The sequence below is a fragment of the Patiria miniata genome, unplaced genomic scaffold, assembly GCF_015706575.1.
Source record: "Patiria miniata isolate m_02_andy unplaced genomic scaffold, ASM1570657v1 HiC_scaffold_13, whole genome shotgun sequence".
Classification (NCBI taxonomy): Eukaryota; Metazoa; Echinodermata; class Asteroidea; order Valvatida; family Asterinidae; genus Patiria; species Patiria miniata.
In genome coordinates this window covers 9013058-9038421 of record NW_024037051.1, presented here as the reverse complement: position 1 = coordinate 9038421, position 25364 = coordinate 9013058, and the positions used below count along the sequence as shown (strand labels likewise).

The window sequence follows — 25364 nt, the reverse complement described above, 5'->3', positions numbered from 1 at the left end:
TTTCTAACAAAATTGGAACTTGTGTTTCTCGGTCCCAGTTTCATGTCTTTTCAACATTTTTGCAATGAATTATGATGGAAAAAAGAAGTGTCAGGATGCAACATTCTTTGGGAAAATAGACTTACCTAGCTGCAGTTTGTAAACTTGTCGCCTTGCTGGCCGTAATATCCAATGCAGTCAGTAGACACTAGCAGTGAGTAGTACTGGTAGAACAACTACAACTTCTACTGGCTGCATGCATCAGAACCACTTGACGGACGTGCGTGTGTGCCGAGTCGGTGATGTGGCAACGTGGACCCGTTCTCAGTTGTTACCCTGGAGGCAGAATTATTATTTACTCTAGCGCGTCTGTGGGGTCTTACACTGTTGTCGGCCTTTATATTGCAGATATTGATAGACCAACTATTCAATTAGATTGAAAAAAATTTTAGGACGAAATTTATGACTCACATTCTTTACTGCGCTCACTAGTCTTCACTGATGTAGATCCCCCGCCTACGTAGCGGCGCAGCTAGCTGCTCACACACCACCACTACGTACGTGTACACGCAACACATGTCTGTAATAAATACAACTACACGTTCCAAATGAAAACATCGACTACACATTCCAAATGAAAGCATCACCTACACGTTACAAATAAAAACATCAACTACACGTTCCAAATAAAAACACCAACTACACGTTCTAAAATATTCGGTATCAAATGATGAAAGGTTTGCGGAAACACCATGTGCGAATAATTTCTCAACTAAGAGAATGGTTCTGAAAAGAACCAGAGGTATAAACTCGACGTTCCGGTCAGTATGCTCTGACCGTCTTCAGGAGAGTATATTGAGCATACTGTCCGGAACGTCGAGTTTATACCTCTGGTTCTTTTCAGAACCGTTCTCTTAGTTGAGAAATTATTCGCACATGGTGTTTCCGCAAACCTTTCATCATTTAGTATCTCCACCATGCAAAGCCTCAAATCTTACTTATTTGGTATCAATTTAGAACATGTAGTGGATGTCTTTATTGGTAACGTGTAGTTGATGTTTTTATTTGAATTTGTGTATATAGATGACCCCATTTTTTATGGGTATAGTCCATCATTTCAGATCAAAAGTTGCTGAATCATGTTTTGAATTGGGCCTGAATTTAGCGTCCGAGACACGTTCTCACCGATTGCAGCTACGCGATGGTCGCGCACCGATCCGACGAATTATAGCAACCGTGCGTTTGTGTGTCGTGCCAATGCTTGCGCGCGCTTCGCCGAATAGAAAAAACGAACTACTAACGGACATTTCCAACGGTGCTTCTTAAGACGCACCGTTGGAAAGGCCTTCTTTCGTTGATTTCTTCAAAATGACAGCTTGCCAGAACGAATAATTTCACAGGGAGTTTAGTCCCCTTACTATCTTTCAACCAAGTATGTTTTTCAACAATAATTACGCCATTTACTTTTGGGATAGCTGCGAATGATGGACTCTGGCTTTAAGAACAGTGTTGATAGTATTTGTCTTTGCATAGACTAGTGTAGGGAAGAATGGTGTACTAAATTATGTTTGCTTCTTTTTTTTTCCGTGTTAGTGGGGATTTCTACAGCCTGGCATCCCCTAGCTTCCTCCCTACCTTCCGTAAAGTGCAGACTTCTACGACTGCGGGTGGGGGCGGGTGGGGGCGTGCTCCAAGAACAATGAATGCGCTTGACTCGCTGTGCTAATAAAAACTATATATGTACATGTATAGTGCTGAAGTGCAGGTTAAAAACAGGACAACTTGAAGCTAGTGAGTACCATCCCTCAATGCTGATTTGAACGCATCGAGGGAGGGTAGACTAGCTGGGTTAGAATAGCTGTACTAGAATAGACATCACACGCCGCCACCCAGCGTTCAGTTATTGTCTATCAACAAATTTGTGAAGTGATCCCCGTACTAAACCACTTGTATGAGACATTAAGATAAATTCAAAACGAATTTTTAAAAATATATTTGCAAAGTACTTATTTACATATTCACATCAACAATCGGACAACACTGAAACCTGGTATAAAACCGAATGTATATATATATTGATGTGTACATACCACTCTAAGTTCATAGGAATGTGTCTGGCAATAATATGTTGGACTGTGATTAGATTGCCAGATACAATTTAATATTCAGAATAATATCTTTGAGGAAAACAATTCATCTAATCAATTCCATCAACATCGATTGCTAATGAACAACTTCTCATTGACCTCCAAAGACTCCTTAAACATGGCAAAACTTCCTCTCTCATAATTATCAGATAAATGACAAATTCCACCATTCATAAATAATTAATTCATCCACTCGTCCAGATTCATGTTTAGAGAATTCAGTATTAAGGGCACCCGACTATTCTTCGATCAATCAAATCCAGGTTGTTTATGAAAATCTAACTTCATATCATAAATCGAAAATTCAATGTTTGCTTTCGTTTTGGGTGCTTTCGCCAACCGGCCATGACAATCCACGTAATGCACAATTTTGAGAGCCCCTTCTTGCAAAACCATTATTAATAAGCTGTTAATTTTCATTCGATAAAAAAGTAAATTACAGACAAGTACTTAAAAGCCAAATTCACTCGTATTGGGAAAGTTGCCTCGTATTCCTATACTATGGTTTCCCCGCCCCGGCCGACGCCACGTTGGTACTTGTACTTGGTAGTGGTTTGGTGACAAAATGTTTTCAAGGAATAAAAATGACCAGTTCAGCCAATGTTTTGTCAGACAATACTTCTTGTCTTTGCTGCCATGTCGGCGTGTTTGCGCAAAGGACGATGTCCGACTGTGAAGCTAATGGAATTTAGCGCGCAACACAAATAGCTCGAGCCATCTTAAAGTGAAACATAATGAACGCGCAATATGTTAATGTTTCATAAGATAATCACAGTTCAAAACCAACCATTGCATTTTTGAAATTACCAAAGGTACATAACATGATTTTGTGGCCAATCCAGGGAAAATTTTCGTCCTGTCTTTATAATAAAAGCATGCACAGTACAGTTCACGTGTAGCCTCTTTTGCTTAACTTGAATGAAATCGCAGTGACGTAACTGAGGGGAAGGAGCGAGGGAACGGGTCCCCCGCTCCTTCCCCCTCCCCGGCCCCCTCCCCACTTCAGGATTTGGAGAAGGCACAAAAAAATTTCGTTTGAAACTATGACCAAACCCTTTGAATGCAACCCCCCCCCCCCCACACCAAAGGGGCCCCAGTTTCGCTACTGTGAAAGCGATTTCGAGCACTAAACATCAAACTATCGAGGATTTGAATAAACACAAGATGCCTGAATCCAATCGTTTCGATGCAAAACAAACTTCACGAATTAAAGAAAAAGGATACTTTTTCAGGTTTGGAAAATTACTGTTTATTCCGTCCACAATGCGTCAAAATGGAACACACGATCTCTCCTATATCAACTTGAATAGAATATCACTGTCTATAGAACGAAAGGGTAATGAGTTCAAGTTTACACCACATGGCATGAGTAAGGAACTACGGTTTATTTTGAATATAACAATATTGAACACGTCACCAGTGATTTTAATAGTCTTAAATTTTGTTACAGCTAAGAAAAACCCACTCCATTTTCTGTCTAATAATTAAAAAGCTGATGAACAACAAACAACGCTCGGTATTTGAAAAAGCAGAAATTAATTTCAATTCATAATTTGTCCTATATAGTACAATATTCTTTCATACAGTGTCGAAATTCAGCGCTGCCCACCCCCTTTCACGCCCACCCCTCGTGCTAAAGTGGTACGCTCCACTGCGCCCGACAATATGCAAATGAAGCACACTTGAGGCTGTCAATTGGTCGTTCGGCCGATAATTGGCCACAATATGCTTCGGCTGTTCCAGTATAGTTCAAAGAGGGTGAGTTCGGTAAGGGGTGTGCCGATCCACAAGTTTGCTGCAGATAATTTTTATCCTGAACAATTTCAGACCATCCTGCTGTTCAACTGAGTAAAGGAGACCGATGGCAGATTTCTAGGTTTAAAGATGGTCAGATATCCTGCAACAAAATTGGATAATTCTGAACATCTTTGTGGCTTCCAAATTAGGGAAATCCCCTCAATTGATACAGTAGAATGCACAGAATCTTTGTAACTCGTACAGTTCGGTTTCTGAAAATTCAGTGGGCAGCGTGAGCACGAACGACAGAGAATCATTGCAAGAACACTGGTCCAGAACTGTCTGTTTGGAAGCAACAAAGGAACATCCTTCGATTTCAATAAAATGTTAACAGCATTAAAGATCTGTCCTAACTCTACGACGTCAACTGCAGGCACCCATCAACCGGGATATATATTTATATCCATATTTATAAGTAAATGTAAATATATTACATACAGAAAGATAGACAGAGTAACAAACAAACTGACTCGCTGATTGACGAGAATGAACACAGGGGAACAAAACGTGAATTACAGTTTAAGGTAGTATTTTAGAAATGGCGAGTCACATGAATTTGAGAACAAGAAAGTAAAGTTGTAAAGATTTCAGAGAGAGGAAGGAAGAAAGAAGACAGGAGTAGGGGGATGAACGGTTTGGACGATCACACGAGTGACAGAAGAAGGGGAAAATAAGAAGCAGATGAAGAATAGCGGTATATAGACGTAGAACATGTAGCGTAGGGGAGTTATAATAGATTACTGTTAACACTTAAAATTCTCGTAAAAGTAACATCTGACAAAGTTTAACGGATAAAGACTTTTGGAAAAAGATGGAGAAAAATGATGTAAAATTGAAAAATCTACATACAGGTTGGCCAGATTTTTTTCTGAATATCAACACAAGTATTTTTTGTTTTTGTTTATCAAACCACATATAAAATTACAACTCACCCTGAACGTTAAAAAAAAATGAAAACGAATCATAAAAAATGTATAAACACAAAAATTGTTACAAGTATGATAAATATTTTAAAACTTATAAGATAGTTCACTCTATCTACACAAATAAATAACATCAAACTTTCCCTAAATAAAGATCACTCGAGACTAGCTCAGTACCTGAACTCAAAACCTGAATAATGCACATTAACGAGAAATTTACAAGAACACCAAACAAACGACGCTCTTTTGGCCAGTTCACCTTACATTCTTAAAAGTCACTTTCGTAAGAATTAGGCCACTTCTTAAAATTGGGACCACGGTTACTTGGTTTCCAACAAATAAAAACATGGAAATATAACATCAAAACACTGTTTTCATGAAGACAGTTAAGATTCTATATATGTCTCACTCACTACATTAGTACTACTCATGACAACTTATTCAAAACGCCATGACAGTCTAATTTCAAAACTGCTAATTTAGAGGAAATTCCATGAACCGTTCCCGAAACTTCTCCATGAGATGCCTTTTTCCACCAGCTTTCAAGATTAACACTAGAATACACTTAACAAAATGTTTTCTCCGAAGAAACTTTTCCTGTAATAAAGCATCTTTGATTACAATCTCAGTAAATTCCAATGTTTCATCCGATTCGTTCAATTAATTTGTTTCAAATGACCGGTTAGATATTTCTGGTTTTTTTTTCAACAAATATTTTTTTCACCATATAAATCAAAATCAGGATTTAAATGAAGACATTTCACACAAACCCTTCACAGTCAATCACTGTTTACCAACAACCAATCAGATTATATATGACACAAGCAAAATGGAAAATGTAAACACCAACATCAGTTATTAAGATGACATTTACTAATAAATTTATTTTCTCAATCGCCTTTAACTCTCTCATTCAAATGAACATGTTTTGAATTATTTGGTTAGGGTTGGTTCGATGTCATTCTTTGACCGCAATACCTATCAATTTTGGTATAAAAAAAGAAAAATTAGAATATAGCTTTATGGCGGTTATCTTTCCAGAGATAAAAAGGGTTATCTTGCCAGAGATAACTGTAATATGTTTGATTCTACTTGAAGAAACAGTCGTAAACAAGTCATAAATATTGCACACTACAACTAGACCACGGCTCGCTATAATAAATTATCTACAATGAATCAAAATATGATGGAATTATCGACAAATTTTGATACTGTGCCTCAAGTTTTTGAATTTTAAATATAACCACCACACGTAATATCTGACCAAGTTTAGCAAAATGCTGAATGACTGACAAACAATGCCTTTTCTTATTTTCTGAAAGTTTTTGCTTGACAACTACCTTTTGAGAAATGCACACCGTTCTTTGAACTTCACGAGATATGTGATAACTTTTGGTATTCTTTTATGGTCACACCAGATTATACCACTAGAATACACGTACCAAGTAATGCTAATGTTAGCAAAATCAATTCGGGGAGTATAAAATAGTAGGGTGACATTAGGAATTACACGATGCATCAGCAATGCCTCGTTACAAATAAATGAACTGTTAGATGTCAGGTATTAGTGTCGGCACCAACAAATTTGGCACTTACACACAAAAACTCGGCGAGTTCAACTATCCGTGTTATTTCTTCCTGTTCCTAGCAGTTCCCAAGCCAGATCTGTTTTAAAACACTCATTTCGCCAACAATATATTTCACCATAACCCTACAAGGCACTAACGCTGGTTATGCCCTGTTATGTTTTTATTCCAAATTCAACTTCCCAAACTGCGGGATGTCTTTCCAGATGGAAGTTGAAATATCAAGAAAAGTCGAGAAATAAAAGTGTCAGCATTAAAGCAACCTCTTTGTGGAAAATTAGTACAAAATACGCCTTTTCCACCACTTTCGACTTTGGTGTACTACCATAGTATCCTTTCTATTTCAAATTTGCACCAAAACCAACCATTAACTATTTTTTTTTTTGGATTCCACTTGTAATTTTTTTTTTTTTTTTTTTTTTTTACATTTTTTTAATTAGATTTTTTTTGTACAGCTCTATAAATCTACAAAGAATGACAAAATATTGGACATTTTACACGTGTTTAAAAATCTTTCACAGTTTTTGTACAATTGTCAAGGATTCCTCCTCTATTAAATCAATCCCATATCCAAGCTGATCACAGTAAAAGTTTGAAAGCAGAAAAACTCATCATTTCACTTGGACGGGGAAATTTATTGAAATTGTTCCATTTTTACCATTATACAACATCCTCTTCTGAAATTTCTTCTATGGAAAACATTTGCTTGAAAGATGTTTGTCTTCTGCAAACACTTGAATGGAGCTTATTCTGGGAAATAAATCATGGCGCGATTTGTATTTTCTCCAAAGAAGGCATTTCTTTGCATACATTTGGTGGACATTTGATTTGTATATGATGTATATGAATAATTCTATGAATTGACAATGACGATAATGACAATACGGTCAAAATTGGGAGTACAATTAAATTCATTACTAGAAAAAAAATCAATCAAAGATATGTGTATACAATATGACTTGTCCGAGTACTTCATTTGGACTTTGTTTTATTTGTTTGTTTGTTTTTCTTAATCTGCTATCCGCCAATCAAAAGGCTTGCCCGGGGCCAAATGTCTAGAATGAAAGGTCCCACAATGCCGAGCTGCAGTTGCTGTGACAACAGTTGCCATGACGACAGCGGGGCAAAGACTGGGTGCAGAGTGGCAGCTGAGCTTCTGGAACAAAATGCAGCTTGGATGAAACAGAGCGAAGGACTGCCTCACAAGTCTAGTGTTTATAATATGCCTTTGACACGTATCATGGCTCGGACGGCGTTGATGGCTTTCTGTAAATCACACAGGGAAAAGAAAACCGAATTAGTGAAATTAATCGTCACGTATGGTGGAATTTCGCATCAGTTTGATGGAAATTTGCATATACGCGATTTCACCCTTCACCATGGAATTCTATGGACTCCATGCACGATCAAGAGCGGACACCGTTTGACTTCTTTTGAGAGCCCAGTGGTTGGGTGGAAGACACAATGTGCGCATGTGTGTACGTGTTCTACATAGCCCCCGAGGACAGACACACAAAGAGAGAACACATCCGTTCAGGCCTCCGGAGTTGGGTCTTTTGTTCAAAACTGTCCTCTGTAGTAGGTTTGTGTGCTTAGTCTATAGGAGAGTGTTATATTACAGGGACAAAGGAAAACACAAAGCATTGTCCTCGGGAGTAAAGTAAAACAAGAGTACATGTTTGCGCGAGTATGGTGCAAAGTATGGACAAAACTATATGTGCACAAAACTATAGTGCATTCGCGTGAGCGTCAGGCGTCATCGGCAATGCGTTCGAAATGTCCCTACCAGTGGTCTCCCCCAACTCTCCCTTTCTTACCGTTGAGGGGGTACTTGTGCACTGAGTTCATTCTGATTTCATTTTAAAAGAATAGACTGCCCTGCAGTGATCACTTACGCTCAAATAGGACACAGATTAATAACAATAATACCGGAGTCTTATATAGCGCACGTATCTACCAACAATTAGGTACTCAAGGCACTGGAAATTATGTCTATTATTAAAGACAGGTAAATGAAGTTTATGAGAAATATGAGACCCATTATGTAGCACCTTATATAAAGGTTTACAAGGTGCTGCGGCGCATATTGCAGCCACTGCCAAAAACACCGGGGCGAACCCCTTCTCTTAGTGATAAGTGTTACTGTGTTTTTTAAAGTGCATTACACAACGCACAAGACCTACGGCTTTACGTCCCATCCGAAGGACGAAGCAATAATGGTAAAGTGCCTTGCTCAAGAGCACAAGCACCATGTTCCTACGGTAAGGATCGAACCCATGTACCACGTCGCACGATTCAAACATCGTAACCATTGGACCACAGCGCCCCACATGTGCAGATTAGTGACTGATTGATCATTTAAACTCCCCCTGATGAGGTTTAACACTCACCAGCCATCTTCTCTTGATGACGTATTTCTTGAGACGAGCCTTGGACAGGGATGCTGTGCTCTTGATCTCCTTCTTTAGCCAATCGTCGTTCAGACACTGATCTGCCGTCATTCTCTCCCTAGTGCAAGACAAATACAAACACAGCAAAAAGGTGAACATCATAATAACAATAATAACAATGTGGTGCTTACATAGTGCTTTATGCCAAAGGTTTCAAAGCGCTTCACAATTATTACCCCTGTTCATCAGGCCTTGAGACCATTTTTCTGCAGCAGCTCGAGATCAGCACAATCCGGTCTCAACTCTCATGGGTACCTGTTTATGCTCCTGGGCGGAGAGAGGCAATTGTGGCGAAGTATCTTGCTCAAGAACACAAGCACCACCAGGGCGAACCCAGGTACTGTGGCACATGAGTCAAACACCGTAACCATTGAACCACAGCACTCCACATGCATTTCAGCTTAATGGCCAGCAAAAGCACAACACTAAAGACCAAATTAGTGCAATAAGTTTAAAAGATAACAGATTCCAAAGAATCCAGAGCTTCTCTTGAAAAAAAATATAAAGCTTGGGATGAAGGAAAAAGTATCTCAGGTAACGAGTTCCATCAAGAAAAAGTCCCACACCGCCTTTCAGATTGACGCTCAAGAATCACAGCAAATTGAATTTTTCCAAAGATTTGAGTTAAGTTTAACATTTTGAAGCAGTTAAGAGCAACAACACGCGCATGATGATTGTTGAATGATTGACTGCTGCTGTCATTTGCAAGGACTCGACCAGAGTGTCTTGGTATCAGACACCGCAATAGCAAATTGGAAATGGATTGCATTAAATTCACCTGTCAGTAACCAAATTCTATTTGGATCAAGCTGAGTTGCCCCAAATACTTTGCGTTTGGCGCAACTCTGGAATGTCTCACTGATACGAGTCTTACATCTTCCAAAATGGAGGCTAGTGGAGTGTCCCATTTTAAGACATTATCTCAACATGCACATTGATTTAAGGGGGGGGGGGGAAGAACACGAAACGGAAAAAAAAAATGTTTTCCAAACACCCCAAATCAGTGTTGTAGTGGAGACCTGTCTGAGACTTTCAAAACACTTTTTTTTATCCATTATTTAGATTTTCTGAGACAAAATAAGTCAAATAACTATGCTACAGATTGTCATTATTTGATGTATAGAATGCTGAGATAAATTTTTTTGAGATCAACACTCAAGTTCAAATAAAATTCTGTTACTGACAGTTAAAATCTTTCCGAGACCTTTTGGACGTCTTTTCAAGATCACTTTTTCCCATACACTGTTTATCTTAAACTCTACATTGAAACAATCCAACTGTTTAGTTTGTTCAAAGTCAAGGCACTGAGTCTTTCATCAATCACATCAGACTTGACTCAACTCCGACATTCTATTATATTACAAGCACCCCCCTATTACCAAATAAAATGAAACGGATGAACAATAAATGAATCAAACACAAAAAAAGAAACAATGTTCATACGACTTGTCTTCCTTCAGCAGATTTTCGATGAAATTCTTGGACATGTCTGAGATGTCATCGAAGCACTCGTCGTCAAAATCCCACTCCACCTTGAGAATGTTGCTCATTGTCTCTCCTTCATTGTCGCCCATGAATGGCGAGAGACCACTCAATCTGAGAAGAATTGACAAGAAATCCATGTAAGACACTGGGTGGAAGGATCATGTACAAATTCATCACACACAATAAGCCAGTTCAGTATCTCGATGAAGTAGTCCAGGTCAAAGGTCATTCGGGATAAAATCGCTGACGTGCTGTTATGGGATGTTACTTGAACGCCCATTCGGCTCGTAATTAACGCGCGAGCATTGTGCAACCATCTCCTAGCGCGTTCATGCGCCTTTGATGAGCGTTTGATTATCTTGAATGACCCGTGACCCATATCATTGTGCGTATGCGCAGTTAAAATACAGAACTGGCTTATTAGGAGCCATTAAAGCTATAGTCCATCATTTGCAGTCCTCCGAAAAGTAACTGGCGTAATTATTGTTGAAAAACATACTTGGTTGAAAGATAGTAAGTGGACTAAACTCCCTGTGAAATTATTCTTTCTGGCAAGCTGTCATTTTGAAGTAATCAACGAAAGAAGGCCTTTCCAACAGTGCGTCTTAAGACGCACCGTAGGAAAATTTAAATTAGTAGTTCGTTTTGTTATTCGGCGAAGCGCGCGCAAGCATTGGCACACGTGCGCGCGGTTGCTATAATTCGTTGGATCAGTGCGCGACATCGCGTATAGCTGCAACCGGCTCACGGTGAGAACGTGTCTCAGACGCTGAATTCAGGCCCAATTCAAAACAAGAATCAGCAACTTTTGATTTGAAATTGAGATCCTAGAATATCGAGATCCTAGAATCTCGGAATATACAGCTGAAGCTGAGCTGAAACTTCATCAGGTTAGTTGTTCAGTATCCTTCATTAGATTTTGAACACTTTTGTTGCTTCAAACGAACAAAATGCAAAAATTACAAATGATGGACTATATCTTTAATGTTGTTCCTCAAAGGAGGACATGGGTACACGCATAGTACTTGTGGGTCAGTGTGATACCACCTCAATAATGACTTCTGACTGAGGTAGTTGGATTAGTTTAAAGCAGAGAAGTTGAGGAAAATGATGACAATGGCACAACGTCTGAAATCACATCAATAAGGGTGCTATTATGATGTTGTGATGATGGGTAAGAGTACCCTGGTGAATGCGAAGATAGTGATGGTCATCGTGGTGATGATGATGTTGGTGTGGCAACTGTGATGACTCTTAAAAGTAAAAAAACTATTAAACAGTTCTGTAGTCAAGTCCATCACAAGTCCAGTCACAAGTTTTTGTTCGTTTTTTTGCTTTAACTGGATAGCCCATTCAGTGGAATCCACTGGTCTCCCATGGGTCCCAAAGAAGACAAAGAGAAGAAATTACAGTTTTAGATGTGGGAGGAAAACTCAAGAAGAAAATTTGAGGAAAACTCACGGAATCACGAAGGGGCTGAAACCCATTCTGCATGTTGGCCCAGGCAGGAATTGAACCTGGGTCACATTGGTGGAAGGCGGGGAAAGTACAGTTACACCAACCTGACTCCCCAAGTGAACTGTGTCAAATTGCAGTCCCAAGTAAATCACATGTCCAGTCACAATTCCATACACAAGTAACAGGGGATGAGCAATGACAAAGGAATACATATTCAAAATTACTTTTCGCCCTTCACCGATATAATTTTATAATCACTGTTTTCTCAGTGTTGTTTGCAAGACTGCACGAAAAAAAATTCCACAGTCTTACTCGGGTCGACTCAAACCCATGACTTCCTACCTACTAGTAGATGTCTTACCACTTGACCACCGAGCTTGCCAGGATTGATTGACTGGTTCGAATCTGAGGTACCATAACCAATCAAGGCGAGGGAAAGTTGCCTCAGGGAGATGTAAATTAAATATCGGGGACTGCCTTTGGCACAGTTTTGAATAACTTGTGACTTGACACGGGAATGGATGACTTGAGATGGACTTTAATTTGACGGACCTATGAGGACATTTTTTGAACTCAACTACAACACTGGGTGCTATAATAAGGGATGAGATTGTCAATTAAAAAATTAAAGTCTGAAAATGGAATGAAAAGTCTGAAAGATACACTTCTTTCTAAGGCCAAAAAAAAAAAAAATTCGGTCTCTGGTCAGACCAAAATTCCGGAATTGACGCGGCCACGCAGCTTCTTTTTTTCTTTTTTTTTCTTCAAGCTTGGATTGTACAGACAAGGTGGGGTACTTAAAATCGACGTGCGCGCTGACCAGAGACCGACATTTTTTTTTGGGGGGGGGGCCTAACTGGTGTCTTTGTCTCAGATTCAAAAAGTCTGATTTCAGACAAAAGTCTGAAAAATCTCATGCCTGTATAGTGATATCAACACTGACAGTGGTAATAGTGGTGAAGGAGTTGATAGTGATAATGCGGTGGTGATGTTGATGGCATTGTTTTACTTACAAGACATAGCAGATGACACCAACAGACCACATATCTGTCGTGTAGGCGACCTCGTCATATGATACAACTTCAGGAGCTAAGAACTCTGGCGTACCGCACGACACTTTCAAGCCTTTCGTCATCTTCTGAGCGAGACCGAAATCTATAATCTTGATTTTATTGCTATTCTTCCGTACGCATAGGATGTTCTCTGGCTGTAGGAAGGAAATAGAACAGAATCGAAAAGATAACCTACTGATTAAAACTGGTGAGGGTTTGCGGTTACACCATGTGGAAGAGTCTCTTTTGAGAAGATGTGTGATTCTGAAAAGAACTGGTCGGTTGAAAAACTTGACGTTCTGATCAGTATGCTCTGTTCGTCCGCAGATGATCAGAGCACACTCACTAGTTTACAATACCGCCATGCAAACTTTCAAATCTTGTTTGATTAAAACTGATAGAAGTTACACCAATGAATGAAAATTATTTTGAGGATCTAGTTCATCAAGGTCTGAAAATGATAATAAACATTTATAATGCGCACTCGTCCAACTAAAGATATAGGCGATCATGGTGCAACAAAAAGGAAACTAAACTAAACAAACAACTTCTAGATGCTACTTGAAAATGTGATAATTTACAAAAACAAAAACAAAAAACAAAACAGAAAAAGAAATTAGCTGTTTCGCCACCTAAAGAAACACAAGAGTTTCAAAAAATTGCATACTCTACTTCGTTATTTACAAAATTGGATAAGTAAGATTTGAGGCTTTGCATGGTGGAGATACTAAATAATGAAAGGTTTGCGGAAACACCATGTGCGAATAAATGAGTTTATACCTCTGGTTCTGTTCAGAACCATTCTCTTAGTTGAGAAATTCCGCAAACCTTTCATTATTTAAAATTGGATAAGAGAAAATATTCTTACTTTCATGTCCAGATGTAGAATCTTTTGAGCGTGCATGAATTTAACACCTTCGCATATTTGCCGCATAAAGAAAGTGACTTCCTTTTCCGTCAGGTCAAACTCTTCATCAATGACCCTCTCGAACAATTCACCTCCTGATACACTGTAAATACAAAGTGGTTGTGACAGACTGTAGTTCTGGACTCCAAGTTCTTATTTTCTTTGTGAAAGAAGTCTTTTTGGAAGGGGAGGGGAGAAGGCTCATGTTATCATTGCTTTCATAAAACTGACAGTGTACCATATACAGGGCGAGTCAAAAAAGCGAAACCCAAATGTCGGGACCATTGTTTTAGTGAAGTTCTGCATGTAGCCATTTCAAAATTTAGGATATGAAAGCCCGATTCATAGGCTTTCTTTTCGTGCAACGATCACTGAAATCACTCATGTACTTTTAAAGTTAGGGAATTTTAAACAAAACCACCGTTTTAACGTTCTGTCCACGGATCACGAGAAGGCAAGTGTTCTTTCAGCAAAACGAAAACAAATCACATAGGGATGTGTGTCAATTGTGTTCATTTTGCTGAAAGAACGCACACCTTTTTTGTGATCCGTGGACAGAACTTTAAAACGATGGTTGTGTTTCAAATTCCGTAACTTTAAAAGTACATGTACATGAGTGATTTGAATGATTCTGGTACTAAAAGAAAGCTTATGAATTGGGCTTTTATATCCTAGATTTAGAAAGTGCTTAGAACTTCACTAGAAAAATAGTCCCCACAATTGGGTTTCGCTTTTTTTGACTCACCCTGTATTTTTTTGAAAGTGTCTGGAAATTGATCTCATCTCAGCAAAGACTACAGTGATGATGTAAGACTCATAAATCAGGGTTTTAGACATATTTGAGTACATCACAAGTAAATCGCTAGTCAAATTGCAAGTAAAATAAAAAGACAATCACAATCAGCTCAACAGGGGATGAACATCGTCAACGAAATGGCTTGTTCAAAGTTCATGTAAAAAGCTTACAACTTCAATTTAACCTGGGTAACTTGTGATTGACTTTTAGTGACATGTGACGACTTGTGACTGACTCCATCACAAAGCCGTCATCATCTTCTACCAGTGTTGCAGTATTCGTACTCCGTACAACTTCAGTACTTTTGTGAGAATACTTGTACTCGCACTCATACTCCAATATCGTAACACTCAGCCTCGAACTCAATGTACTCGTACTCGAGAAGCAGAGTACTTGGACTCCACCATTAGATACTGTACTCCATCATCAAAGTAATCGTACTTGATAAATAAGGACTTGGAGGAAAACTCGAGTAATTGAATTTTTGAACGGACTTGAGAAATCTTCCTATTTTTATGCAGTGTTGCTGAATTCCACTCAGTACTTGAGATTTTTTTTTTTTTGCTTGAGTACTCCAGTAGTACTTGAACTCAGAGGTCCACTCAGAGGTCCAAGTACTCATACTTTTACTCGGAGGTTCGAGTACTCGTACTCGGAGGTCCAAGTACTCGTACTTGTACTCGGAGGCCCAAGTACTGGTACTTGTACTCAGAGGGCCAAGTACTCGTATTTGTACTCGGAGGCCCAAGTACTCTTACTTGTACTCAGAGGGCCAAGAACTCGTCTTGGAGGCCCAAGTACTCGTACTTGTACTCGGAGGCCCAAGTACTCGTATTTGTACTCAAGAGGCCCAAGTACTTGTAATTGTACTTAGAGGCCCAAGTACTGGTATTTGTACTCAGAGGGCCAAGAACTCGTACTCGGAGGTCCAAGTTCTCATACCCAGCGTTGCAAACCTTGTACTCGAAGGTCCAAGTACTTGGACTCGGGTACCTGTACACGTTCTGTATTGGTACTTTATAGCTTGGTACTCGGCAGTACTTTGTACTCAGATAAAAATACTCAACTACAACACTGTCTGCAACCATAACCATTGAAAGACAAGAAGACACTAACTTACTATTCTAGAATCATAACCATGTTGTTTCCTGTAGCAAATGCGTCGTACAGCTGAAGTAGTTTGGGGTGTTGTAGAACCATCATGATTTCAATTTCATGTTCACACTGGTGAAATACAAAATCAAATCATACCATGTCTGACAAAGTGAAACAAGTTCAATTGACCGAAATTGGATAAACAAAAAAGACTAGCAGCATTTAGGCAGATTTTTTTTTAAGAAGTGTTCCTTCGTTAAAAAGCCTGAATGAATTGTAATTGCACAAAGAAATAGACCTTTTTTTCCTGAGTTTATCTTCATCTTGTGAAGGAAAAACTAAGGAGACAAACTCCATCAGAAAATACTGGTCTCAATCTAAACAACAACAAAATCTTAAACTTTAACGCCGGTTTCATACTGGCATTCCAGTGTTGCATCAAACTAAACCATATTACGAGCAATTCAGGTAGATCTAGAAAGACTAAATAGTAATTTCCATTGAATTAACTCTGGAGCCACCTTTGATCAATAGTTGATCTTTTGATGTGATCACTCCTGTGTCAAATGTTAAACTGTTCATGCACATGTATGTAACTTTGATCTTTGGAATAATTTGGTTTGAAATGACCTCAAAAAGGGTGTCAATCTAACACAAGAATTGGACAAGAAAAGTTTAAATTGCAGAGTTACCTCTTTTTTGTCAGCTGGTTTTTCGGCTTTGATGAATTTGGCTGCCAACATTTTCTTTGTTTTCTTCTCCACACACTTGTTTACCGTTCCAAACTTGCCCCTGAGGAAAATCAGAATCCAGAAATTATTCACAATGGAAAGACGGACGAAGTTCACACTTTAGTACCACACTCCTTAACTTCAATACACTACCACTTAAATCTAGGTGACACTAATTTGTTGCCTACATTGAGAAAAAAAAATATAATGTAGTGATTAACTTGAACTAAGGCCTGTTTCTATTTTTTAGGCTTCACTCTAAAAGCTACAGGGAAGTGGGGCCTAGCGGTTAGGGTTTGTGACTCGTGATCAGAGGGTCAGGGGTTCGAATCCAGCTGCTGGCCATATGTTGTGTCCTTGGGCAAGCTACTTCACCCCCACTTGCTTCTCTGCATTCAGCAGTATACATAAATAGATACCGGCATTCGCTAGGAATTAACCTGCGGATGACTGGCATCTGAACCAAGATTAATAGAAATATTCTCAGTTGTTTCATGTCAAGGAAACTGTAGATAAATGCCTGACTTCACTTCATGTTCAACTCTATCTTCCATTTTCCTCAACTTACCTTCCAAGTTCTTCTCTTATCTCGTACATGTCTTTGACATTTTCTTTTCTGACTTTGACCTTCCTCTGTTCAAATGCGGCCTCATCTGAAGGTGGAAAATACTTCATATTAATGAGCTCACAAAGGTTAGACAATTCTCAGACAGCGCGTTCCAGAGTTGTGCTGAATCAAGATGTATTCAAAATGACTCAAGTCAGCCCAAATGTAATTCGGTTCCAGATGGGCAAACTTTATGTACTAATTTTCCATTGACTAGATTCTGAAGTCATTTTTAAACAACTGAAACAGTTGAATTTTTTGGCCCCTAATCAGTCCCGGTTGTTTCAAAAGACAAACTTCAATTCTTGAAGAAAGAGTTTACACGTATGTTGGGATAGAAAGAGGAAGAATGGCTCAATATTACAGAAAACGAGAGAAAGATAAAAGGAAAAAGAAAATTCACAAACCTGGCTCATCCTCTTCATCAACATCATCCTCAGCTTTTAAGACAAAGAAAACAGAGAAACGTTAAAATTTACCCTCCAAATACAAACTTGGTTATTTTAATCAACAAAATCTCCATAATCACATTTTAAAAAAAGGCTTTGATAAGTCATGATTTATTTACGCTCAACTACTTTCCTGTATGAGTTGTTCATTTCTTGAGCAACTTGTAACGGAAAAAACCCTTCTCCTTTCAGGTTCATGTGTAACGAAACCCGCTGCAGTAGCGTATAAAGTTCAATTCAGGACCCTTTCATTGGAAGTAAAAGTCAAGAATTGATCTATTTGAATGTAAAGTGGGAAATTCCTAGTCTCCCATCTGCTGAAATCCAAAACATTCCCTTTACAAAACCCTACATGATTTCGTCTACTTTCTTCCTCAAAGACGACGATGAAATTGTTTTATAGATTTCATTTTTGTTTTAATAGCATTGAGGAGATGTAAATTCAATAATCAGTTTAACCACACACCGACACAGTTTTATAAGCACTGTATACTCATTGCTATTTAGGACGTTTTTCAAGAACTCAAACTCACGACCTCCTGTCCACTAGTGCAGACGTCTTACCACTTAACCATCCATGTAAGATTGTGAAAGTTTTACTTACAAACACTCAGACAGTGCTGAGTATACAGGGTGAGTCAAAAAAAGCGAAACCCAAATGTCGGGACCATTGTTTTAGTGAAGTTCTGCATGTAGCCATTTCAAAATCTAGGATATGAAAGCCCAATTCATAGGCTTTCGTTTAGTACAAGAATCATTCAAATCACTCATGTACTTTTCAAGTAATGGAATTTTAAACACAACCACCGTTTTAAAGTTCTGTCCACGGATCACAAGAAGGTAAGTGTTCTTTCAGCAAAACGAAAACAAAATACCATAGGGATGTGTGTGAATTGTTTTTGTTTTGCTGAAAGAACACACACCTTTTTTGTGATCCGTGGACAGAACTTTAAAACGGTGGTTGTGTTTAACATTCTGTAACTTGAAAAGTACATGAGTGATTTGAATGATTCTTGTACTAAAAGAAAGCTTATGAATTGGGCTTTCATATCCTTGATTGTCAAAGTACTACATGCAGAATTTCACTAAAACAATCGTCCCGACATTTGGGTTTCGCTTTTTTTGACTCAAATCTGTACCTGTTTCTGACGTCATGATAGGTTCTGAGATGATGCTAGGCTTGCTGGTGCCCACGGCGTTCACACAACAGACCCGGAATTTGTAGGTACAGTTCTCCTTCAGCCCCTTGATGGCATAGCTGGTGCTGAAGACGTTCTTAGTCAGCACTTTCCAGTTGTTCTTGCCGTCTTCGCACATCTCTACCTGGTAGCCGGTCACGATGCTGCCCCCATCGTACGTCGTCCCCGGCCAGACCAAGTTGACCATGTCTTTGAAGACCTTGGCCGCGTACGGCTTGTTGGCAGGGGGTTCCGGAGCCTCTGAGAGTGGACAGTATCAATGATGTATTATCAGCAGAACTTACTTCAAAAATTGAAAAAAAACTTAATCTCTGCCATTCCCAACTGACCAATACAAAATTGCTATTTTAAGAAAGTGTCTGTGGTCCCCTCATCAGACATGAATAGACTTATTATCTTTAAACAATTGAATGAAAAAATTGTTTTGATGTAAAACAGCCAGGAAATAGCCTGAGCCCCAGAAAAACGATTCCATTTTTGAATAATTTCATCCTCTTTACATTGTTAGATGTTGATAAACACGATTTCTGGGGTTTTTTTGCTCTTCAGGGTTGATATATATATTCAAACTGGTAAAAACTATTTGAATATTTGGTTTATGATCGAATATTTGAGTATTCGATATATTGGGAACAGCCCCATTAAGTATCATTGGATTAATATCAATCATTTAAGTGCTATTAAAAGTTTTGTCAAGTTCATGTGCTATACATAACACAAAAGCAATAACTGAGACAATGAAAACAAACACTTCCGTATCCAAGTAGAAGTGACCAATAAGGTAAAACAAAATCCTGTTTAAGGGAATGTACAACATTTGCTTTTGCTGCAATTTTCAGAAATAAATGGATTTGGAGGATAAGTACGTTATAGAAAATATTGTTAAATTGACTTAATTCAAGTTTTGGGCTTGTAGATGCTGAAAAAAAAAAGAAAACCTATCATATTCTTGTAGTCTGGTTCCCTGACCCCACTTAAGATGAAACGGAGCAATTAATACACTTTGGGGAATTTCAAGGTCAGAGAATAAGTCTAGCAAGCTTGAACCCCTTCACAGGTGTGTAATCAATTGCAAAGAAAAGTCAGAATAACTAAATATGAAAAAGTAGGAACACTTTTTGAAAAAACCCCAGTTTTCTTGGACGCTGGTCGGCTGACCAGCGTTGGAAAAATACACTTTTTCTTGAAAATGACAGCACACCAGGAGCCACGGTTTTAAAGGATGCTTTAGACTGTCATTCCCTAACAATTCAGTAAGGTATTACGTGACAATTTGATCATTCCGTTCTTTGATGTTTGCAAATGTTGTATCTTCCCTTTAAACAGGAAGAAGATTTTTTAAAATGTGCATCAGCCGGAAGTTATTTCCCTTCGTTGATATTTGTGTCATTTCGAAGATGTCACAGCTGATAGATATAGACTCAAGGTATAAGTGTCGGATATATTAAGTGCATAGCTCGACTATAAATAGATATTTCAACAGCTGTTCAGCCAAACAATTTCTATATTAAGATCGGATCCGTCGGGAGTTGACGACTGATTCGTCGGGACCGGACATGTATAGCTTACCTGCAGGCATGGTGTCTACTTGTCACTGCAGCAGGGAGAAAGGGAGAGAAAAATTCAATAAAACAAGAGACAATTCAATAAAACAATTACAGCTGTTTAAATCATAGTTACTTATAAAAATGAAAAACAACAGTTTATTATAGTCCAAAGTCACACAAGATTGGAGGAAAACAGGTTTTGACGCCAATTTAATTGTTTACCTTAAAAGTTTTAAGTAATACAACTATAAATATAAATGTGTTCACTACAGAGTTCAAACTTTCTAAAGAATCCTTACATACACAACACCCAACAACGTACAATGTACAGTCTCTCTGCTGCCAAAATCTGGTTCCCATTTTTTGGGCCAGTTTCAGATGAACAGAAAGCTACAAAACACAATTCTGAATAATCTACGAAAAGTAGACACTATCGTCATGTAACGCTGTCGCCATCAAAACTCCTTGATAACCTTTGACATAGGCCAGAGGGGTGACCATAAACCTTGATAGCTCAAGATCTCATGGAGACTTTCCATCGAGAAATCACCATCATTTCACCAAAGACTGCAAAATCCCTTTACTTTCCATCCAGTGACGTTGGGCATCAATTACACGAAGAAACGCCAGAGTTCTCATTCACAATATGCATATCTCCAGATCTGTATAAACATCGATGATCGATTTCCATTTCTATAAACAGCTCGTTTCTTACCAAGTTGTACTTCCCTGGACAGTCAGCCCAATTTGTTTATCCAGTGAACATCAATGTACTTTCCAACACCACAGAAAAGTTCGCATCGATTGGAAGCAAGACAAATACTCCCGGAGACCACAATCTCCGTGTTTGTATCATTAGCAGTGTTCTTGGTTGATAAGACAAACTTTTCTGGTATTTACTTTCTGATGACAGTGCCGGAAAGAAGACACAAGCAGCTTAAGATATCAGTCCAATCCTATGTCTCCATCAGACAAAAAATAAAGGCATCTCTTATCTTACGGGCAGGGCCTACTTTCCCGGAGGGGGAGAATTTACGCTGTCTCCCATAACGTATGTCGGCACGTCTCAAGAAAGTACAGCCCGAGCATTGAAACTACCAAAACAAACACAACTAATCATTCCATAACTTTGATTTGAATATTAATCTTATCTTTGGAAACCAAAATAGTCGGTAAAGATGTTCTCTTTTGTTAACCAAACCCCCTTTAGAGTAAATGGAACATCCCGGTACCAGTGAGATGCGGAGGAAAGATTCTTAAGGTGCAGCAATCTCATATGGGATGCAGGGCCAGTGCAGAATGCTCCCTAACCATTCGCTCCCACAGAGAGCAAGTCCTTGAGGGATATATTACGACCTACGTCATCACCCTGGTTGGCATTTACCATCTGACGTAGTTCCCGACCCAAGTAATGTTCGTGGCATGTTTTTTCTCTAATCTCCCCACAAGCTTTTCCTCGGAAAAACCAGGGGGGTAATTAATGCAATCTGGATGTGTTGTTTGTTCCCAAATACTAAAGGGGAAGGTCGGAGTTACAAATGCAGATGTGTAAACAAATATAGAATTATAGAAAACAAGTTGGAAATGCTAGTAGTAAACTTTATGAGATATGGGTCATTCGATAAATTGGGGTCCAAAAGTATGACACTTTCTTTGTTTCTGTGACACCTGACCCGTGCAATTTGCCACGCAAGTATCATTAAAATTGTCTTCAAACTATTTTTATTTGTTTGGCAGGTATTTAGCTTTACACAATCACTTTTGGAGATGTAAGGAAATACAGAATGTGTCATGAAATAACAAAAACTTATATCAGATGTAGCAGGGACACGAAAAATAATTGAACCCCAAATTTATGGAACAACCTTCATCTTTAAACATGAAAAAAAATGAAGTTTTTATTTCAAAACTTTCAATGATGGAAATCTTTTCAAGGGACTCACACTAACTTAGCAACTGTAAAACGGTACAGCAAAACAGACTTAACCCTCACAGTCTTCTTTTTTTTTCATCCAAACCCAGAACTTGCCAGTTCTACCACCATTGGGTCAAATTATTTAAACACTGATCGCTGCAGCTGGATATTATGGGGTAAAGAAATTAGCAACAAATCCTCTGGTTTTTTTTCTTTCAAATTGTTACTTTTGGAAAACCTGGCAGAGCTACAGGCACAACATTTAAAAAGTTAAGGACTAGTGAAGGTTTGATTATAATGCAAAACTAGGGCTGTGCATCGGAACCGGGTGCCCGAGTACCCGACCGTTCATGTCAGGAACCGGTTCCAGATTAAGGAAACGGGTACCCGCAACCAACTTGACAAATTATCAAGTAACTTCTCAGACAATAACAAAGAAAGGTTTCGAATGTCATTTGTGGAGGATGTCAAAATGAAAACCAGGCTACATGGGAAAACAAGACATATTTCACATTTATGACGCTGGTATTTAAGCTGTATTTAAGCTCACTGTACACACTTGTATCTTGCTGTATTGGCGCACCGATGTGGAAGTATTATGGTGCGGACCTTTATGAACAATCTAAACAGCAACTTCCGAGATTTGAAATTCGGGTTTCTTTCAAGGGTACCCGGTTTTGTTCAATCAGGTACCCGGTTCTCATACTACCCGTAAATGCACAGCCCTATGCAAAACTCTGTGAAACAACACAGAAACACACAAAACCTTGAAGAACTTAAGAAAAAAACAAAAACAAAGACAAGCTAACATTACTCGGACACTTCCACAACCAAAAGCAGTTTTTGTAACTACTTTGTGATGATGAATTAATAATTCAATTTGACTTCTATCATTCCTAAGTAAGAGCAGACGTTTTAGTTTGCCGGAGAAATTATGTTGATGGGTTTGATGGTTAGAATTACAGCGGTTGCATGCCTTGCATAGCCAGCTGTGGTAGGGGGCTTGCATAAAGGAGCACGGTGAAACAGAATACCTAACTTTCAAGGGATGTAATCGCAATAATTTCTTTTCTTTTTTGATAATTGTTTTCAAAAGATTAGAAAAAATAGTAACTTTGAAAGAAAATGTATTCATTAATAAATTCAAAATTTGGTGAAAATGTCCAAATTTTGTTTATTTGAACCTGCATTGGTGCAGGGTGATATTTTTTTTCCCTGTTTATGTCTCAAGAATTAACACTCACAGGAATTAACATATTATTAAACCCTAAAACAAAAGAGCAAATTGAACAAACAATTACTGAAACTTCAGAATCAATTTAAAGTGTGCAATGAAGAGTTTGGTATGCATACCAGCGACAAGAGTTCAGGTTCTATTTCAAAATTGATTGATTCAATTTTGGTATGATTTGTACTCAGTAAAGATACAGAGTAAGGAAAACTATGTTTCAAAAAATGAAGGTACATGTAAGTCCTTAGAATATAACTGAAGGAAATATCACTGCTGTTGCATTGTACAGAAATTTGAGTAGAAAATGTAAAAAATGCCGGAAACAAATGAGGATTACACAATTTGTTTTCATACACTAGTTGAAATGAGAGGATATTTCAAATTAATAATTGAATAAATTGTTGATTTTCAGGAAACGCCCCCCCCAAAAAAATACAACAATACAACGAATAGGACTAGATTAAGTTTAAGTAAATAAAGCCATGTAAAAAATACCCTAAATAATTTGTCTTCACCTGTGCTTTTTAAACCATACTCCTGAAAAAGAGAAAACATGTAAGTATGAGTGTACACTTATAATTTAATTATAGGTTAATAACAAATTGAATTAAACAAACAAACAAACACACAAACAAACAGAGACACTGAAAAGAATCGGACTAATTTTATTTTGCAGTGAAAATGAAACATAAGAAATCAAATATTATGTTCAAACAGAAATATTATAGAAGCAAGCTTTGAATACTGAACATAGTCAAAGCAACCGAGGACTTCTAAAAATAATCAAGGATAAACATTACGTTATTAATAGATTAAATCAATAAATCTTACAATAGAACATTTACAAACTCATCAGCTGTTGAACTCGGCTTTTTTTAATGTAATTTTCAGATTACCCCTTCCCCTCAAAAAGTCACACACAAAAAAGAATCATACAACATTGGCAATGAGCCCCCAATAACCTTTAAAGCAGCATAAATCATACATCAAACACATCTATCAATTTTGAAATAATTTAAGCAAATTAGCGACAGCTATGAACGGAGGAGAAAAACCACGACACAACAAATAGTCCTTCGCCAATGCAGGTGACAACTTTGAGAGAAGAGTTGGACAGAAGTCGTTCGGGAAGATACAAAATGTATTACTGTTCGTCCAATTACAAATTTCAAAATGGAGGCACGACATAGCCAGGCATCATGATGCAGCATACTTCAAATTCCTTTCAGCAGTGCACGAAAGGTCCATCCACTATTACCATCCTCGGTTTACCATTTGTTTTATCAAAATGTCTTCCGAGGGGCAAAAAGAGTCTTCCGAGTAACAAAAAGACACTTTAAAAAACAAATGAGACAAAAGCATTGAATAATTTCTTATCCAACAATGGCAAGAATATGGAAAAGATTTGAAAGACAGAACTCACCACAAAAATCAGCAGAGAAGTACCAGCATCCAATATGGTTGCCTTCCACACCGTGATAAAAGTATGACAAAAATTCTGCTTGCAAGCCTGAGCTACATGTACACGCTGGCTAGCATCCCCCTATCTGTAGCTGTGTGTATACGTAAGAGATGTCCCTGGCCAAACCTGGACAGCAAAGGATCATGGGTAATTTCCCAACTCCGGAGCTCGCAGATGGAGTCTGCATGGGAGGTTCAAGGCAGAAAGAGCAGGCTTAGTAAAGAATTGCAGGGTGCTTTTTTTTCCCTCCTTGCAACGGGAAGCCCTGAGGCAATGGCAAAAACCTACAAACAAACAAACATGTCTAAGACAAGCAATCCGCAGAACATGCAGTCAATGATATGTGGAAATACACAAGCCATATATTCTTACATTCACATGTAAACTTAGATCAAAATTTTACAAGCTAAACATGGAAGATATTTTGGATAATTTGGCACTGTATTTCTGAGGAAGTTAGTATACAAAACTTACAGGGATAAGTTTGTGTTGATTAAGTGAATAAAATGTTACCGACTTAGTATACTTCTTTTTAATTGCAATGTTTA

The 25364-nt window shown here is 38.3% G+C and overlaps 2 protein-coding genes across 3 annotated transcripts in view; both read right to left on the bottom strand.

Annotated features, from left to right (window-relative positions):
- Positions 1-523, bottom strand: part of LOC119721204 (myosin light chain kinase, smooth muscle-like) — an 86661-nt gene extending 86138 nt beyond the window's left edge. The window contains exon 1 of the mRNA XM_038191139.1: positions 126-523. The gene's annotated coding sequence lies outside the window, so the exon portion shown is untranslated. The remainder of the gene's footprint in view (positions 1-125) is intronic.
- A 5037-nt stretch (positions 524-5560) lies between these two features.
- On the bottom strand, positions 5561-24996 carry LOC119721202 (myosin light chain kinase, smooth muscle-like). 2 transcript variants are annotated; one of them, XM_038191137.1, is made up of 12 exons: positions 24778-24996; positions 20231-20255; positions 18602-18901; positions 17421-17453; positions 16975-17059; positions 16368-16467; positions 15701-15804; positions 13746-13887; positions 12839-13032; positions 10326-10478; positions 8823-8940; positions 5561-7698 (listed from the first exon to the last, which is right to left on the bottom strand). In XM_038191137.1, exons 2-12 carry the CDS (start codon positions 20238-20240, stop codon positions 7648-7650), a joined length of 1290 nt encoding a protein of 429 aa, XP_038047065.1. In that variant the 5' UTR covers positions 20241-20255; positions 24778-24996; the 3' UTR covers positions 5561-7647. The 2 variants fall into 2 exon arrangements, with proteins under 2 accessions (XP_038047065.1, XP_038047066.1); XM_038191138.1 differs by lacking the exon at positions 24778-24996 and adding an exon at positions 20924-21520.
- Positions 24997-25364: the final 368 nt, after the last annotated feature.

Bases quoted from the DNA above. Each gene is read 5' to 3' on its own strand.
- LOC119721202 (XM_038191137.1), bottom strand. The intron at 17,454-18,601 runs GTACAGATTTGA...TTGTCTTAAAAG, and splicing joins TATCATGACGTCAGAAACAG to CTGAGGATGATGTTGATGAA. The intron at 7,699-8,822 runs GTGAGTGTTAAA...TGTGATTTACAG, and splicing joins TCATCAAGAGAAGATGGCTG to AAAGCCATCAACGCCGTCCG.